Source organism: Takifugu rubripes, chromosome 4 (genome assembly GCF_901000725.2).
Source record: "Takifugu rubripes chromosome 4, fTakRub1.2, whole genome shotgun sequence".
In the NCBI taxonomy this organism is placed as follows: Eukaryota; Metazoa; Chordata; class Actinopteri; order Tetraodontiformes; family Tetraodontidae; genus Takifugu; species Takifugu rubripes.
In genome coordinates, this window is record NC_042288.1 from 3,566,390 (window position 1) to 3,578,707 (window position 12,318).

The following is a 12,318-nucleotide window of genomic DNA, read 5'->3' on the forward strand; positions in this document are numbered from 1 at the left end:
TTGTATGGATGATATCGCTGCCAGGTCTCCTTCACAAAAGGGACTATCTTGTTAAATAAATAAATAATTGATACTTTAGTCTGAATACATATATGCCATTGTAAGGACAACAAATTATTCAAGATTATACACACACTTACATGTTATTTTTCTGTGGTTATGTCACCTGGTTTAGTTATGATTTCTCAAGATCAGATCATGTTATTGACTGTTACATTGAAAAGTTGGTTAAAGTCATATGACACTGAAAAATAAAAATTTCCCCACTCCTCTGCTGTTCTCTCTTCTATTTATAAGTCAATATTTGACACCACTAATAGAGCCCCTTTCTATATAGCTATATCTGATATTTCTATTTTAGTTAAACATTTATAATATCTGCATAGGCGTATGAATGATGTATGGTTTTTGCTCCATACTCAGCTTTAGGTAGATTCAAGCAGTCATTTTCTGCCATCTAGTGGACAATTTACGCAGCTGAAGTTTATGGCTGATAAATACTGATACTGTCAGTGGTTTTGAAGCTGCTGTAAGTCACGGTAATAAGAAATTAGACTGATCCGTTTTCCAATTACTTTTAAAGTACGTTGCAGACAGCATTAGAGCTTAATTGTTTCGATTTTTTTTAAATAAATATAAATACATCTTTGGCCAAATTTTCCAGCAGCATTATTTTCTTACTTGCAGTAAATAATATTTATCTTTCAGGTTATTTACTTTCATCTTTAGTATTGTTAGATTACATCTGCATTTATTTCTCAGCGTTTCTCATGGTCTTTCTTGCTAATCTGTTTTATTGCCCACTACTGAATTCAATTTAACTTTATTTAGAAACCGTCTGCTACATCCATGGTCTTGTTGACTATTTTTGCCACGTCCACAAACACGCTACTGAAGTGGATAGAAGTGTACAGACAGGCCTCCCAATAAGCCATCACATAACTGTCAGGTACTGTAGAGCCAAGCAGCAAGTGGCGATGGATCAAGACTCAAACTGGGCTGCTCAGTGCCCACCAAGTGTAAAAGCGATGGAGGCACACTTGGGACATGTCACTGTTGAGAGGTTGTTTGCGCTCTTGTCTCCTCTCGTCTTAACCGCTTTATCCCTTTCGGGATGACGGGGAGGATACACAATGGGCGAAGGTAGGTGGACGAGTTGCTGGTTCGCCTATAAGAGCATTTGTGGGTTTGGTAGCTAGCTCAAGGGTATCACAGCAGGGCTCTGAATTTGTGTTGGCACTACTAGAACCTTCCATTTTTTGCGCAAACTGGGGTTCGAAAAGAAAACCCTCCGCTACTCAGGCCACCACTACCCCAGGAAAAATGCACTCAGAAGCATTAAATCATAATCAAATCAAATCAATCTTTATTTATATAGCGTCTTTTACAATCAAAATTGTTTCTAGGCGCTTTACAGAATCCCAGGGCCTAACCCCAGACCAGCAATAGGGGCAAGGAAAAACTCCCCTTTAACAGGAAGAAACCTTGAGCAGGAGAGGAGAGGAGAGGAGAGGAGAGGAGAGGAGAGGAGAGGAGAGGAGAGGAGAGCAGGAGAGGAGAGGAGAGGAGAGGAGAGGAGAGGAGAGGAGAGGAGAGGAGAGGAGAGGAGAGGAGAGGAGAGGAGAGGAGAGGAGAGGAGAGGAGAGGAGAGGAGAGGAAACCATGACCCAGTGGGGTGACAGAGGCCTGTCAGGTGATCATGTTTCTGGACCCGGACAGTTTTGGACTATAACAGCATAGCTAAGATGTTAACCTAATGATTAGACGAACCTCTAAATATGATAATTTGTCTGTCTATGATAGTAACTGGAACTGAACACCCTGATAATAAAGAATTACAACAGTCCAGCCTGGAAGTAACAAATGCATGGACTAACTTTTCAGCATCATGCCACATCAGTAGTTTCCTGATCTTTGTGATGTTCCTCAAGTTAAAAAAAGGCACATCTAGAGACTGTTTTAATGTGTGAGTTGAAGGAGAGGTTATGGTCAAAGGTTACTCCTAGATTCCTCACAGAGAGACTAGATGTCTCCAGAGGAGACAGAGCACTTAGTGAAGCTTCAGACCTGTCATAAAGACATAAAATCTTTGATGTCTTCAAATTTCCTTCTTAATTCAGGAAAAACTGAGGTCATGGTGTTTGGTCCTGAACCTCTCAGGGATAGATTAGATCACATGATCACTCTAGATGGTATCCCCTTAGCATCTAGTCTCTTTGTGAGGAATCTTGGAGTAACGTTTGACCAAAATCTGTCCTTTAACTCATACATTAAAACCGTCTCTAGAAGTGCCTTTTATCACCTGAGAAACATCGCAAAGATCAGGAAGGTACTAATGCGGCATGATGCTGAAACGTAAGTCCATGTACAATTCTACTACCTGACTGATGCTGTCAGTTAAAATTCTCCCTAAACTTTATTGTTTGCATGTGTATGGATCAGGGGTGTGCAACAAAGTGCAACAAATCTGACCTTTGATTCAGTTGGTATTTATAAATTTAAAAAAAAATCTGTTGTATTAAGTACTGAATGACAAATGATATGCATTAAGAAATTACAAATCACAATAATATAATATTTGACATAATAATTATAATAATTGACATTAAAAAAATCATTTATACCTTCCACATATGTTTGAAATGGAGAGTCCTTCTGGCAGTATTATAGCACGTACTGCAAGGAACATGACATAGTTCTAAACTAAACCACAAAAATGGTTTATTTGGTCTATTAACCATTTATCGTTTGTGCATTAGTTTTAAAGAGTACTTTGTCGTGATGTTGAGATGAAGCCTCGTGAGGCATTGAACTGCTTGAGCCAATTGGGTTGAGAAAGGGTTGATTTCGCGAAGCTTAAGCTTATGTGCAGACAAAACCTCCTAATGGCCAAGTGTATAATCACAGGTAGCTGTGTCTGAACTATACATAATGTGTGATGCGTTGAATTTTTTGTCTGTTATGTATGTTGGGAATACTATGAATTATATATATAAAAAAGCATGACCAAATACTTTTTGCACATAAATGATCAAATATGCGTTTAATATGTTTTTAATGTATTCTGTATGTAATTCTTTTCCCAAAGTGGTAATATTATCGAAATATGGCAGGTTGTGCAATGTTTTTCTGAAAATGGCATGGGCATAATTATCGGAGGGGGAAAGTGCTTTGTGCAACTAGGAAAAGGGATTCACTTGGACAATGATGTACAGGACAGGGGAAATTTTATTCATTAATATTCAGAAACAACAGTTTCTCAAAAGTTTTTGGATTTAAAGTTTTTTAGACAACCTCTCCAGCCTTGCAGAAGACTCTTCGCAAGGCACAGAAGATGTCAGTGTGGACAAAGACAAATGCAAGTGAACGCAGCCTTAAGGGGTCTATATCGCTGTAAAATCTAAACCACTTCCCGATGCAATCACGTGGTACAGCCGGGCAGCGATGCTTCTGACGTCAACATTTTGGCTCCTCCCCTAAATGAAGCAAGCCTCAATACGCGCTTTGCGGAAACACTGCCCTCTTTAATCGACACACTCTTTGAAGCCTCGGCACACATCGTAATATCACTAATCTTAATCCTTCCACAACAATTGGTGACCCCCACGTGAGCTGTTCCAGAGGAACAACGGTGTGGACGTCGACCGAATTGACGGCAACACCCGAGGATCCCGGCATCATTGGACGGACGTCCACGGGCATAGAACAAAGGTAAGCGCTACCTGTTTGAGCAAAAGTGCGGGATGATGCTGGAGAACTGAGGCCATTATAAATTGTGGGTTAAAATTGACGTAATTTAGCCGCAGTGAAAATCAGAAATTTGACGAAGAAAAACAGAAGTAATTCGAGTTACAGGTACTAGGTTATCCTGTTCTGAATTGCAGAATAGAAGGGCATATCGAGTTGCGAGTGTCGGGACTATGAACCGATTTGCGGTTGCAAAGTAGACCATGCATATCCTACCGCAAAGGAGGATGCTGCCGCAGTACAGAAGGCCCACACTACATTCCTACGCATGGTTGCCCTAAAGAAATTAGATCAGATAATACGAGCCACTTCAAAAACAAACGTCTGCAGGAGGTAGAAAAGCAAATGGGCCTGAGACACAAATTTGGGACAGTTTACCACCCTCAGTACCAAGGTAAAGTGGAAAGGATCAATGGAAACGTTAAAATAAAATTAACCAAAACTATGAATCGCATGAGAACATGGGGCGAAATTGGATTAATGCCTTGCCCCTAACACTAATGAGTATTAGGTATTCAGTGCACAAACTGGTTACACTCCCTTTGAGCTCCAATATGGTCAATCATTTCCGAGACCCTGGGGCGCAGTGGGCCCGATCACCAGTGCTAAGGTAATATGAACATTACCTGAGCACGTAATGTTCAAATTATTAAATCACATGTCTACCAGCTTGTTCTTGCAGGAACCCAGTTTGGCCCAGAAGAAACCGGAACTGATAGGAGAGAAGTCCCTCCTACTCAAGGTGCTCAAAAGGAAGTGTCAGGAACCTCAGTGGACAAGACCTTTCAGAGTGGTCATCTGCACTCACACGGCAGTTCAACTCCAAGGGAAAGGTCGAATGTGGTACGACCTGTCCCAGTGTGCAAAGGTGCCAAAAGGTGCTCTGGACCAGGAAGAGGAAAAGGGTTCTGCACTGTTAGACACCACAACGCAAAACAAGGTGAAGTGCGAGTAACGTCTCCCGCAACAATGCTTCTGTCATTGGGGAAAACCATGATGGATCGAAAGGACCCGTTCCCGGAAGATGAGGAACTCGCTTTGGTGAAACCCCAACGGCCCTTGCATGAAAGAAGGAGGGACCTCAAACATGAATGCAGAAATTTTTGTTGTTGGATGCTAATGCTAATTATCTTTGTGCTAATTATAGCAGGAATAGCCTGGTTAGTGTGTATGCTATATGACCACATCCAAGGGCTTTTCCACTCCTCAGGCAATTCTATCACTCAAGCCTGGGCGAAGCGCTCTCTTGATGACAGGGAAGGCTTTAACCACCCCACGTGTCAGGGACTGGAACTCGAATATATATTAGGGCAGCCCACATCTTTCACATTTGACATATGCTCAGTCATCGATTGTGGAACGGGTCCCAACAGCTGGAGAAGTTATGATGTTTACATTTGCTTTGACTATACCGTGCACCGCCAATGCGTGACTCGGGGAAACACGGGGGCTCTACAACAGTGGTGTCGAACATGGGGAAGCGTGACACATTGGACCGGGTCGTACTGGGACCCACTCGGGGGGAGCTCCTTCGAGAACACCAATGTACAACAAACCTTAGAGTGGTGGAAGCGTATGCAATTCCAGCGCGCCACGCCAACGGGACACATGACTAATCCGGTTACCCTATCCCTTCAGTGGGACAATGGGCCAGCTTTGGCCCCTAATAATTGGACACTCCACCTGCTATTGGGGGTAGATATTTCGGGGAAAGATCCACTAGGGATAATTAAGATTAATATGAGGCCAAGGCCATCAAATGAGACCTTGCTCACCACACCGATCCCATGTAACGCCTCAACCCAACAAGATGCTCTGACCAGTGGGAACTGTGGTGTGTCCCAGGGCTGAGGCTGAGGATGCTGGGAATGGAGGGAATATTAAACTAAACTTTGTCAACTTCGGCTAGTGGCACAATCTTAACATTCCTGCCTTTTATAATGAGAAATAACCAAAAAAAGTATCCCTTGAAATATTACAAGTTAGTTACAAAATACATGTTTTCTGGTTACTGTTTTTAAGTACCCTGTTCAATCCAGTGATACTGCTTTTTTAAAATGCTGTACTTTGCTTTAGCGTTGATTCATCCATCCATTCTCAATACTTTCCCATCATGGCCTCATGGTGGAAAACAATATATTAATATTTATAATAAAAAATAAATGTAATATCATTGTGCATCAGTCTGTGTTTTGATGAATATGTTATTCGTTTGTCTAATAATGCTAGAGTGATCAAGAGAACTGCAATCCAATCATAGAAAAATTAGGACTTCTATTACTTCAACACTCACATAAGAGCTACTTTTTATTTTTAAAGGAAATTCAACTCATGTGTTCTCTAATAGCTGTGAACCACCTGTCACCTAGAGAACTTTACAACAAGACTCATTGTTCAGTATTCAGATGCACAAAAGTTTTAGTTAATTCTTTGTTTAATTCTTTTTCAAATCATGCAATAGATCAGTATTTCTATAACACCAAAATTGCTCTTCATCATTAAATTTTTTTTTAATATTTTAAGTTTGCAGGTTGAAAAGGCAGAAAGGCCTGCCATAATTTAAAACAATTGCACCCCAGAGTGTTGAACACTGCATCCTTCAGTTTTTTTACACCATGAAGAAAAGTCGCTTCTGCCTTGAAATTCACACTTATTATCTACCTGCTACACAATAGATCTGTGTAGACACAATAAGCACTAACGCACTTGAAGTTCACAAGGATGTCTTTGAGATCCCTTCAGGCTTAAAACTTAACCATGAATGCGTCGGATGAGACAACATAAGGAAAATAAATATATAAGTTTCAAAATTGATTTTTTTTTTTGTTGTTTTTCAAGTAGATCTGAGTTCCTAAATTGTGATTACAGGCCAGTGTTTGGGATCAATATCTGTTTTTAAAGATTTTCTATTGCTGTGCTAATCATCCAATGGAGATCAGAATTACTTTACAAAAGGAAAAGGCAGGTATGTAAGAGAGCTTGAAGCAGCCAATAAATACTGATACTGCCATTTGAATTTGCCTTTTTTTTCTCTTTGTCTTTTCCTGTAATTTCCAATAACGTAAAAACCCAGTTAATGACGGTAGGGAGAAACAAAACTTGCAAAAAATAGCTCCTCATTTTTGAGGACGATGGCTGTTATGCACGACGTGATGCTTTCGAGGTTGGGAATTCAAAGGACTGACATACAGATGGCAATTCCAGCTCAAAACAGTCAACATTTCCAGAAACAAACACAGACCCAAAAAGGCTAAAAGAGACTAGTTCCTTCCATCCAACTTTAACATTACCACATAAACCTTGCCTCTCCCTGAGGTGGGTCCCTGTGTGAAAATGTGAAATATAAACACCTTTTCTAATGGATCCTGAAAACGTCGTAATGTAGTCTGCAGGACGCCTTCACCTCTGATTTATTTAGGCATACCCTCTTTCAGATTTGCCATATGTCAACTTTGTAAGGTAATCAAGTAGCCTAACCTGGGGGAATGTGACTTGTCTGTACTGCAGAGGAGGAAAATAAGTCAAGATAATAACAGAACCAGCCATTAGAATGTAGACTGCTACAAACTCTTCCTTCTAAAGTGTAGCAGCAAGGGCTTTTGCTTGTCCTTCCTGTGGTTCTGAACCACAGCAACTCACTAGATTCACTGCTGTCATGTACAGTTTGCTTGGAATCAGTGTGGCACAAGAGTGGAAGGCCCTCATGGTTTCACAGGAAGCTTTGAAACTGGATCTCACTTCCTGACCTGGTGCAGATTTATGCTCACTAATGTTTTGGTTTGTTCTTATTAGTGAGCTGGCAGAGGCTGTGAGGGCCTTGCCTCCGATCAAACCCTGCATGCTGGTGGATGTGCAATCATTTATCTTGGTCACAAGTAACACACAGGATGTCTTAACTGGCAAAAAGTGTTTTGTTTTGTTTTTTTAAACTGCGTCATGCACTGCCAGTTTCTTGCTTGTAAATCTCATGGCCCAGAAATAAGCTTTGGAAAATGTTTTGGGTCAGGGGATTCACAGTGGTCTTGGTCCACACACACACACGCGCGCGCACACACGCGTGCACACACACACACACACACACAGATATTTGATTGGCAGGTACTGTGGGAGAGCCAGTTTGAAAATATATTAAATATTCATGTGCATCCAGGAAATGCTGGCCAGGTTTCCTGCATGTCTGCTGCCTCCTGTGCGGACTCCTTTTAATATTCTGAGCCTTCAGTAAAGATTCTTCACAGCGGTCACGAATCTCCTCAAAACCACATTCACATGTCAAGGCTCAAGTGTCGTGAACAGTTCTTTACCAAACCACTTCTGCAGTTCTAAAAGTCATCACCTTCACAGTCAAATGGGCGAAGTTTGGTGCCAACTGGTGGTGAAAAGAGACTGCAGCATTGAATATCAGTCTCGAGTGTAGTGTAGTTGACAGGGGGGATTTTACTAATATACCCCCTCTACATTATTTTTGTTACGTTTAGGAATCAAAACTAGAATATTATGTTTGGCTTTATCCTGCAAAAGCAGTAAGGTCACTGAGTAAAATGAATGAATTCTAAAGTTTCTATTCATGTCTGACCAGAAAGACAGACATAACGCTTTGTGTTTCTTCAGTGTTATAAATACATAAATATATGCTTTATATTCAAGTCGCAGAGTAGAATAATAAAAACACACTCATATCCATCTGACTGAATTAGAGCTTTGTCACTAATAAACATCTCCATAATTCGGTTGTTCCAGCCATTCTAACATACATTGTACCTGATATCAGATCAGTGCCGATCTACTTATCCTACTTGAATTAGGACAAGAATTTAAGAACGCGAGAGAGAGAGAGAGAGAGAGAGAGAGAGAGAGAGAGAGAGAGAGAGAGCTTCTGTTATTTGTAGATCTAACATCCTAACATCACTTGGTTTGACTAAAGCGGAGGTTTGGCAGCTTCAGGTTTTTATTTTAGCTCCTCAAAATTCTAAATCAGCTAAATCACTGTTGGAGCTGAGGCAGAGAACGGGCAGTGGTGAGAAGGGAAGCTGTGAGGAGGAAAAAAAAACGACTGGAAGAGATCAGCGACACCCGCGAGGACAGCGTGAGACGCTGCGTCAGGTGACCGAGGTGCTATGGAAGCGCGCTCTGCGTGATTAGGAAGCCCCGGTGTCTTCAGGCGACCGCTTTGTTCCGCTGGATCACCGGAGAGAAAGAGCTCTTGAACGGACGCCGTCTCCTGCGATTCCTTTGTCGGATTCATTTCAGAATCATGAACGCGGCTCCCACCGACAGCACGAAGAACCTGCGAGAGTTGGCGCTGGAAATCGGCATCCGAGTTATGCTTTTCGGAGTTTTCGTGTAAGTAATCTAAGCAACTAAGTTCGCTATTTCATGCGGAGAAAAGTATCATTAAATCACCCATAGGCACAGGTGATGTATTCACTTTAGTAGTGTGTGTGTTTGCGTGCGTGTGTGCGTGTGCAAGTGCGCGCGGATTGGCCGCGGTGTGGTGCCGGACGGACCCTAGTCGCTCCGTGGTCCACGGACGGATCTGCGGCTGCAGACGGACGGCGCGGTAACAGGTTGCAAGGCTGACGGCAGACATAAATTATGCTGATGGAAACAAGTGGGAAATTGAATCTTCTTTTTGTGTTGACGTGATGGAAAGAGGTGCATCGAAAGCTATAAATCACGCTGTCATAAAAAAATAGTGTGATAATGTAAAGGAATCCCATAAACTATATAAAAATAAATGTCACACCTTCCCAAGAGAGTCTGCCCCATATATGAATTAGTATTTATTAAGTTATTAAGCCAGTATGTCTCACACCTTCTCTGCATCATGGAAATAAGGTGTGTCAAAAGATGCGGCATTTAATAAAAAAAAAAAACCCAATAAAAAAAACTACTACTGCTAATAATAATGAGGTGTTTCTACTTGAAATGCAGCTTCATTTCATGCAGCATCCATTCAGTCTCTGTGCGGTGGTCAAAGGCAACCTCCCTGTTTTGGATCTGCATCTACTCTCCTTGCATATTATCCCTAATATCTCCCTTGGGTAGGTGGCCTCTAGATGCATGTGTGTTGCCTCTCTGAACGGATTACATGGCCAACCATGACTCTGAGTGTGCTTTGTTCACTAATCTGCACCAGAGGAATCAGGGAGAAGCAAACAATGGAAGTAAGGAATCATCAGAATATTACTATTATCCTAGGTCCTGCATCTTGTAGTTTGAAATGTTTCCCTTTGTGCACAATTAGAGGTAGTATCACCACCATTAGCAAATGCTGAAAGCTGTGTTGACCCGCCAAGGCTTCATTCATGAGTCCTTGATGGCTATAATTCTGTTACACTTCACATATTCCTTTCTCACATGCAGAATGAGGCTCCTGAAATCAATCCAGTTTCTGCTTGCAACATGAAACTGAGTAAAATGGTTTATTTAATTAAAGATTTTAAGGACAGCGTACATTAATCGGGCAGTTTTGTTTTAAGATAAAGCTTTGTTTTTGAGAACAAAAGAGTAATATTCAGTGGTTTTCTGATAAGGAAGGATCAGGCCTTATACATTTCATTGGGACCTGGCTGTAATTGTATGGTTGACCTGGTCTATTGGTATAAGGGCAGTGGGTCTCTGGAGCCACAGATCTCTGCTCTCATTTCCCCTTGTAGCAAGGGATGAGCCCTGGATAATTGGGGTCAAATGAATCAGTTGTTCTCTTCTCTCTGGATTTGAAGGACATGTTTCCTATTTTTTTCTTTTAGATGTATGTATCTTGGGAATGGAAATGGCAGCTGGGTACGTGTACTGTACATATTTTATTTTATTACCGTTGCTGCTTCCCATCAGTTACATTTGAAATGAAAGACTGAATTTCTCATCATGTACCACTGTGAACAGACACAGTCATTTGTGATAGCCAATCAGAACCTGACTATGCAACACCACGTCGAGCTAGAAAGTCTTACGTAGAACTTGACATGCGTCCTGCGATTGGATAAACACTCACGAGAACCTTAAAGCCTCATCTGTTCAAAATGTCTGAACTTAACCCAGAGATCCTACAGCTCCCAATGGCTGTTGCTGTATATTTTTAACCCACGTTGGCTGAGTAGATTTGATTGCATATATCCCCGTGCCCACTGCTTCTGTTAAGCTGACATTGTTGGCATTAAAGCGTATTAAAACTTGTGCCAGAAACATGACTGGACAGACGCTGCTTTCAGCATTAGCCTCCATGCTAATAGAAAAAGACTTGCTGATGGAACTGAAACACACAGATAAACTCTGCAACAGACCCATTGAAGTCTTCTTGAAAAAAGACAGGAAAATGGATTTTGTTTTCAAATCAAGTACTGTGGAGATCAATTTTGGTGCGTCCAACCATTTTATTTTTATTTTTTAACAGGTGTTTTCTTATTTTATTTCAGTAGCATTTGCCGTCAGTTACTGCTGTGCCAATTTTTTCCATCGTTTTGCTGTTGCATATTCTCAAGATTACCATTCTGTCCTACTTTTATTTTTAATGACTAGTTTTTTTTGTTATCCATTCTTTGGCATCTTACATGCAATAGCCACAATATGCAGTTTATTGGACAATCTTGTTTAACCTCACATAGCATACTTTAGTTGGACTCTGTCCAACTTTGTCTAATCTCCTAAAACTGCCTTTATGACAATATACTGTAGGTTATCTTAGTTTCCATTTAATCTTAATGGTGAATGCAGGCTTAGTGATTTTAAATGCTCTGGAAATTAAGTGTGGTTTGAATAGCCTCTATTGGAAATCTAATATGTATGTGTGATTCTGCATGGATTCTCCAGCCATGGTGTCATATTGAAATATGAGGCGTACTTATTTAGGTAGCATTAATTAGACATCAGTGATAGCCTAAAATGGCTTGCCACTGAGTCTGAATACTTGCCAGGAGTAGCTGAGCTGAATGACTTCTTGTGATCTTGCACTGCTTCAGAGAGGTGTTTTGAATTGGATGAATAGGTGTACCATGAAACACATCTTTTCATTTCTGTGAATTGCATTACGGCTGTCAAAATTGTACTGTTATGGTGGTCAAGGAGATCAAACTTGAAATTGAAAACAGACTTGAAATTGAGTTAGCTCTAAATGTCGCTCCCCACCGCTGTGAGTCTTTCGGCAGAAAGAGAGGATCATGAGATTGGCAGCATTTAACTTCACTGGTAATCTGGAGCTAAAATAAGCAGCTGTCCTGGCAAACATGAAGAAAATGTTTCATGGTTGAGCACGTGCATGATCCCTTACATTGGATGATTTAAGAAGACAACACTAACTAACTCAAACTTTGCTAATAAAACCTGAAATGAACACAGTTGTTGTTTGGAATCAGGGAGGTTCAAAGAACTGGTTCAGATAGTCATGTGGGGGACCAAAATTGTGAACACACGGCTTACCTGAGGTTACCTAAAGAAAGGAACATTTGCACACTTTTATATTCGATATGTTCCAGCTTCCAGACCTAAATAATTGCCTATGATTTATTCAGAAAAGAGTGGGACCTGTGTTTGATTTTGAACTTGACAAACAACAATTGTCAGACTGATGGA

The 12,318-nt window shown here is 41.0% G+C and overlaps 1 protein-coding gene and 1 long non-coding RNA gene across 2 annotated transcripts in view; both read left to right on the forward strand.

The window, feature by feature from the left end:
* Positions 1-3,453: 3,453 nt before the first annotated feature.
* On the forward strand, positions 3,454-6,761 carry LOC115249622 (uncharacterized). The gene is made up of 2 exons (XR_003888299.1): positions 3,454-3,711; positions 4,417-6,761. It is a non-coding gene; the product is annotated as an uncharacterized lncRNA (long non-coding RNA).
* Positions 6,762-8,640: 1,879 nt separating this feature from the next.
* plpp4 (phospholipid phosphatase 4) overlaps positions 8,641-12,318 on the forward strand; it is a 39,788-nt gene continuing 36,110 nt past the window's right edge. The window contains exon 1 of the mRNA XM_029835559.1: positions 8,641-9,090. Coding sequence (XP_029691419.1) covers positions 9,002-9,090 — 89 coding nt within the window. The 5' untranslated portion in view covers positions 8,641-9,001. The remainder of the gene's footprint in view (positions 9,091-12,318) is intronic.